Consider the following 6,726-nt stretch of genomic DNA (forward strand, 5'->3'; position numbering starts at 1 on the left):
CGTACTGCAGACCAGCCTGTCAGAGACACAGCCCTGTGTCCTCACGTACTGTGGGCGGTCAGTGAGGTAGTCCAGTATCCACTCGGAGATGTGGTGGTCCACTCCTGACAGTTCCAGCTTGTCTCTCAGAAGTCCTGGCTGGATGGTGTTAAAAGCACTGGAGAAATCAAAGAACATGATCCTCACAGTGCTTCCAGGCTTCTCCAGGTGGGTCAGAGCTCGGTGCAGGAGGTAGATGATGGCGTCATCCACCCCGATGCCAGGCCGGTAGGCGAACTGCAGCGGGTCCAACGAAGACGACACCATGAGGCGTAGATGGTTGAGGACCAGCCTCTCGAGGGTCTTCATTAGATGCGATGTCAGGGCTACCGGCCTGTAGCTGCTGAGATCCTTTGGATGTTTGGTCTTTGGTCACATCTAAAACCTGCAGGACAGGGGCTCTCGAGGCCTGGAGTTGAAGAGCCCTGGTCTAAACGCACAGTCCACCTCTGCGGGTCTTACCAGAATCTTTCCCTCTGTCACTGCGGTGGTTCGCATGGCCCGCTAACTCGATAGCCTCATCCAGCGCTCCTGAATGGAGCCTGGTCTCAGAAAGTATCATCACGCAGCTGTCCTGAGCAAGTGTCCATGATGATAAAACAAGTCTCAACTCGGCCATTTTGTTGTTGGGAGACCTTATGTTGGCAACGAAGAGGCTGGGGAGCAGTGGTCTGCAGGGGATCCCCCTCAGGCGGACAAGTACACCGGCCCGACAGCCGCGCTTCTGCTTGCACTCTCTGAGGTGCTTCCTCCACCTGTGTCACAGAATGGATATCCACCCCGGAGCTCGAGCAATCTCAACTGGAATCCAGCTGTTGAGTTGTAAATGAGTGTCTGTCAGGAGAATCAGCGTGCCCAGGTCTGACAGTAACAATATGACCAAAAAACACAAATATAGATCCATCCACGAGAGCTCTCAGCCACTACGTCGCCATCTTTTGCAACAATGAAAGAAAGAAATCTATTGTTGTATTTAATATAATGCCAAATGTATTCAAATATAGATTTATTTATTGACCAATTATGAACATATAATTATAGCATTAGAATCATTTTTGGAATCATTTACACAGTAAAAAGTGAAATTAAGTAAACAGTTCTTACTTCCATAAAGGTCCATGCAGTGAAAGCAGCATTACATTTACTCATTAAACAGATAATCTGACAACTGCATATGATAAAGTAATTAACACTGAATCTGATTATAATAATGATGACGTTACAACCACTCCAGAGTGAACCAAACAAGTTTAAAATAGTTAAATAAAACTAACTTAAAACTATGTTATTGCCCCTGTCCCTGTTTTTTCATGATGTCCACACAAGATGAAAATTCTTTATTATACATGGATTCTACAGAAAGCAGCATCTGCAAAACATTTAAAGAAAAACATTGTTTTAGGCGAGCAATAAAAACACATCATTAAAAAGGTCAAAACCAAATATTAGCAGGTCATTGTGGAGCAGTTTCTGACTGCTGAACCCCACAAAACACAGCAGAAGACTCTGAACCTAAGAAATGATACGCCCTGAGTCCGGCATACAGAGGCTGAGTGAAAGCAGTCTGCTCCCTGTGGAGGAGAGTCATGGTTTCAGAGATGCTGTAGAACGACAGAATTCCTGCTCTGTGATCCAGGAACACTCCAATTCTGGAAGATGGACAGCCTGAGATAGATGTGTAGTATTTGTCATGAGTGAATTCATATTTGTATGAACATGCTAATGCCCAAGATTTGCTGTTGTTTCCAAATTCACTTTCACCTCCTGCTCTGCTTATGCTTTTGTATGCGACTGCTACATAAATACCAAACCCGCTCCACTCCACCTCCCAGTAATGGCGTCCAGTCAGACGTTCTCTGCTCAGGACCTGAGACCTGTTCATGAACCTCTCAGAGTGAGCAGGATAAACCTGTTTTTTACTCACAAATGTCACTCTTCTGTTTCTTTCAGATAATAACAGCCGCGTGTTTACAGTGTTTGGATCCAGTGTCAGCTGGGTGGAAAACTGTAAGAATTCAGCTCTGGTTTGGGGCTCTGGTGGTGGCAGCAGGACATCTACACCCATCACTGTCTGTGAACCTTTTTGCCATCCTTCCTGAAGAACGTTCTGCAGTTTATCTTTTAGCTCTGAGAGAGCAGCCACCACGTCCTCGAAGTCCAGCAGAGGAGAAGATTTAGCAGAAGGTACCATTGCAGATTCCCTGAGATTTGAGATCAGCGGGAACATGTGCAGAAACTGGGTGTGATCCTCTGTGTGAGAGAGCTGCTCCAGTTCAGCGTCTTTTCTTTTCAGCTCACTGAGTTCTTGTTGCAGTTTTTCCAGAACCTCTTTGGCTCGATTCACTTCAGTTTCCTGCTGAGATCTGATCTGCTGCTGGATATCACAAGTTTTTTTCTTGATGAGAAAGAAAAGCTGTTTAAGTATCTTCTCGCTGTCACTCACAGCTTTGTCAGCAGAGTGATTGATGGCATCTACCTCCTGCAGAAACACCATCACAGCTTCCTCTCTGTCCTTGATTCTCTGCTGAATTTTTTCACGACGTGACTTCAGCTCTTTCTGCCTTTCAGTCCTTTCTACTGAAGCTGGGATCGTTCCATGACCTTTATGTCCATCTAAGGAGCACAGATAACAGATACACTGCTGATCAGTGCGGCAGAAGATCTTCATCACCTCATTGTGGTGAGGGCAGATGTTCTTCTGAAGCTTCTTCAATGGGTCGACCAGTTTGTGTTTCTTTAATGCAGTTGCGTTGTGATGAAGCTGAAGGTGCTGCTCACAGTAAGAGACCACACACTGCAGACAGGACTTGATGGCTTTCAGCTTCCTCCCAATGCAAAAATCACAGGCTACATATTCAGGTCCACTGTAGCAGTGATCAGAAAGTGCAGCTTGGAGTCCAGTCTTCTTCATCTCCTCCACTAAACCTGCCAACGTGGTGTTTTTCACCAGAGCAGGCCTCGGTACGAAGGTCTGTCTGCACTGAGGGCATCTGTAGATTTGTTTCTGATCCTCTTCATCAAAATGCCTTTTAATACACTTCATACAGTAGGTGTGTCCGCAGGGAATAGTCACCGGCTCCTTCAGTAGATCCAAACAGATCGCGCAGCAGAGTTTGTCCCCAACAACCTTAATTTCTCGCTTTGCCATTTCTTCTCGTAGACAAAGAGTCAGTGAATGCTCCTGAATGTTAGACAGTTTTGACAGAGAATGAAACTAAGAGCGCCCTTTAGATTCTCAGAAACAGGAGTGGCAGGTTTAAGGATGTGTTAACCCTTTTTAGGCCAAGTGATTATTTTTTAGTAATTTCCCACACCTTATATATAACCTCAGTGAGGTTAAGAAGCATGCGGTCATGTGGGACAAACAGTGGTGGAGCCAGTTTAACCTGTTGTTCTTCCCTCAACACACTGGCAGTGATGACAAGCATGTAAAAATATGCAGGTCACAGTAAAGCAGCCTGTAAACACACTGCGAAGCTCCTGCTTGCATATCGTGTCTTCAAGCATTCAAACTCTTTGCTCCACATTGTGGTCAGATGCCTCGTTTCTGTTTTAAATTGTTAACCAGGGTTAAGGTTTGGTTGGTTAAAGTCCAGCCCCACGAACAAAATGTTTGGAACACTGAAACTGAAATGCTTTTAACAGAAAAAACTGTAATGCAACAATGTGTGAAATTATCACTCAAAATTTCACATCTTCTAGTTTATGGAGATTTGATGCCTGTTTAAAATGCGGCTAAAGCAAAGCTCAACCTGAAACCTACAGGTGATACTGAGATGTTAATTACTTGTGTCTTTACTGGGACCCACCTGTGCCAAAACAATTACTGGACATAGTTTATAAAGATGCATAAAAAAAAAATCCCACAATTTACCCTTTATGCTAGAAAAAGCCATCAAGGAATCTCTGAAGACTTGACGGTGATAAAACTGCAGTGAGGTAAAGAACAGGCTGTGAAGAACATCTGTAACGCTCACATGTGATAAAGAAACTTTGAACAACTGTGACTTCTCCAACCCGATCTCACTAATCTGAGTAATCAAACAAGTAGACCACCGACTAAGGAGATCACACCAAAGCAGACAGTCAGTCTACCAGATCTTCTGAGGTCCACTGAACTATCACAGCAGAACTCTGACAGTCAGGCCTGTAAGTCTGTCAAACAGCATTTAAAATAAACGAGAGTACAGGGAATACTTTCTCTGAAGTATTTGGGCAGAGCTCCAAGTACTCTTTCTGAGAAAAGGTCCTTTCATTTCGCTTCATTCACATTGTTTCACTTTCATTTCAAAAACCACACTCACCTCAGCTGCATGCACGTGCAGTGTGTGTTTGATCACTGGTGACATCTGCATGCTTGACACAGCAAAGCCTCCCATCTCCTCCTCTTTCCTCTCCTTCCTCTGTTTACTCAGTAACTCAAATAAGAATCACAAATTAAATCTTGTATTCATCAACAAAGTGGAGAGCTACCCTTTCTGATGGGAATTAAAATCCTAAATCAGCTTCGGTCTGCATTTTAAAAATGCAGGTTGTGCAGCTGTGTAGGCAATGGAGCATCATCTCCCATCTGAGTATGAATTTCTCTCACAGAAGCCAAACTGAAAATATACAGTTTTATGTGTTATTTAGACCTTGTTGTATGGAGACAAGAAGAATTATTAAAATAATAATTATTTTAATCCGTTTGTGGCTCCTTCAACATTTATTTTAACTGAACCTCTTTGTAATGTCTGTGATTCGCCACCAGGTGAAGAAAATGAAGAAGACTGCTATAGATGTAGATGTTTATTATCACTTAAAATAAGTCACATAATTCAGCACTGAATAAGTATTTACAACATGGACATCCATCTGCCTTTCCTGTCTATAAATACTAACACACCAGGGTTCATCCTAATATGAAGGTGCTGGACGTGTGTGTAATTAACATCACAGACTCAAGGGGGTGCTAGTGTGACTAGGCTCAAGCCTGCACACCAACCACAGTTTTTCTTTTCTCCCTCTGCCTTGTAACGTGTGAAACTTAAAGCTTTGCGATAAGACTTTTATTGGGAAAGGGTGACGCTACTTCTCTTTTTGTGCATCACTTGTCCAGTTTCCTCATGTTTTAAAGACACACATATGCTAAGTTTTCAGTTAATAGCACTTTAGAAATCACCTTGTTGGTACAAAAATATTCTTTCAGGCCTGGCAAACGGTGTAAACTTTTACATTTTCCGTGGCTTCAGTTGAAGAGATGGGAACAAACGGGGAGGGGGAGGGCGAGCATGAACTCTGAATTTACTGTCTGAATTCAGAGTGAGCGGATTTAAAAATTGTAAGAAATCAGCTGTGGTGTCTATGTCGGTTACTGTCTGTGAACGTTTTTGCCATCTGTCAGAAAGCATGCGCTGTAGTTCATCCTTCATCTCTGATACAGCTCCCACCACATCCTTAAAGTACGCCATAGGAGGAAGTGTGATGCGAGGTGCCTTATATAAGGTGGATTCACAAATATATGAGAGCGATGGGAATGTGTGCAGAAACCTGATAAGATCCTCTGTGTGAGAGAGCTCTTCCAGTTGAACATCTTTTCTTTTCAGTTCACTGAGCTCTTGTTGGACTTGTTGTAAAAGCTCTCTGGTTCTGTTTAGTTCAGTTTCCTGCTGGGATCTGATCTGCTGCTTGATATCAGAGCTTCTCTTCTCAATGAGGAGCATCAGCTCATTGAAGATCTTCTCACTGTCCCTCACTGCTTCATCAGCAGAGTAATTGATGGCCTCCATCCGCTGTTGGAACACCATCACATCTGCCTCCCTGTCCTTGATTTTCTGATGAATTTTTTCATGACACAGTTTCAGCTCTTTCTGCCTCTCATTCTTTTCAGTGGCAGCTGAGACGATGCAGTGGTCTCTATGTTCATCTATGGAGCACAGATAACAGATACACTGCTGATCAGTGCGGCAGAAAATCTTCATCACCTCATTGTGATTAGTGCAGATGTTCTCCTGAAGATTCTCAGAGGGGCTGACCAGTATGTGTTTCTTTAATGCAGCTACATTGTAATGAGGCTGGAGGTGCTGCTCACAGTAAGAGACCACACACTGCAGACAGGACTTGATGGCTTTCAGCTTCCTCCCAGTGCAGAAATCACAGCTCACATCTCCAGGTCCAGCATAGCAGTGATCAGCAGGAGCAGCTTGGAGTCCAGTCTTCTTCATCTCCTCCACTAACTCTGCTAACATGGTGTTTTTCGCCAGAGCAGGCCTTGGTATGAAGGTCCGTCTGCACTGAGGACAGCTGTGGGTGTGCTTCTGATCCTCTCCATCCCAGCAGCCTTTAATACAGTTCATACAGTAGTTGTGTCCACAGGGAATAGTCACCGGATCCTTCAGCAGATCCAAACAGATCGAACAGCAGAGTTTGTCACCAAAAGCCTTAATTTCTCGCTTTGCCATTTCTTCTTGTAGACAAAGAGTCAGTGAACGCTCCTGAATGTTAGACAGTTTTGACAGAGAATGAAAGTAAGAGCACCCTTTAGATTCTCAGAAACAGGAGTGGCAGGTTTAAGGATGTTTTTCTTGTCTACTTGGTTTTGTTGCTGCGCCATTTCACAAAGAGAAGCTTAATGTGAAACAGTTTCACTTTCTCATACACACACACAAACCAGAGCTTACTTCCCCTTTGTTCACATGTACGTTGATC

General features: G+C 43.8%; 1 protein-coding gene across 1 annotated transcript; it reads right to left on the reverse strand.

Moving 5' to 3' along the window:
• Positions 1 to 1,337: 1,337 nt before the first annotated feature.
• LOC115789760 (E3 ubiquitin/ISG15 ligase TRIM25-like) lies at positions 1,338 to 6,512 on the reverse strand. Its single transcript, XM_030743270.1, has 2 exons — positions 5,394 to 6,512; positions 1,338 to 3,220 (listed from the first exon to the last, which is right to left on the reverse strand). Exons 1-2 carry the CDS (start codon positions 6,477 to 6,479, stop codon positions 1,493 to 1,495), a joined length of 2,814 nt encoding a protein of 937 aa, XP_030599130.1. The 5' UTR covers positions 6,480 to 6,512; the 3' UTR covers positions 1,338 to 1,492.
• Between the last annotated feature and the right edge of the window lie 214 nt (positions 6,513 to 6,726).

The sequence above is a fragment of the Archocentrus centrarchus genome, chromosome 12 (genome assembly GCF_007364275.1).
Source record: "Archocentrus centrarchus isolate MPI-CPG fArcCen1 chromosome 12, fArcCen1, whole genome shotgun sequence".
Lineage (NCBI taxonomy): Eukaryota > Metazoa > Chordata > Actinopteri > Cichliformes > Cichlidae > Archocentrus > Archocentrus centrarchus.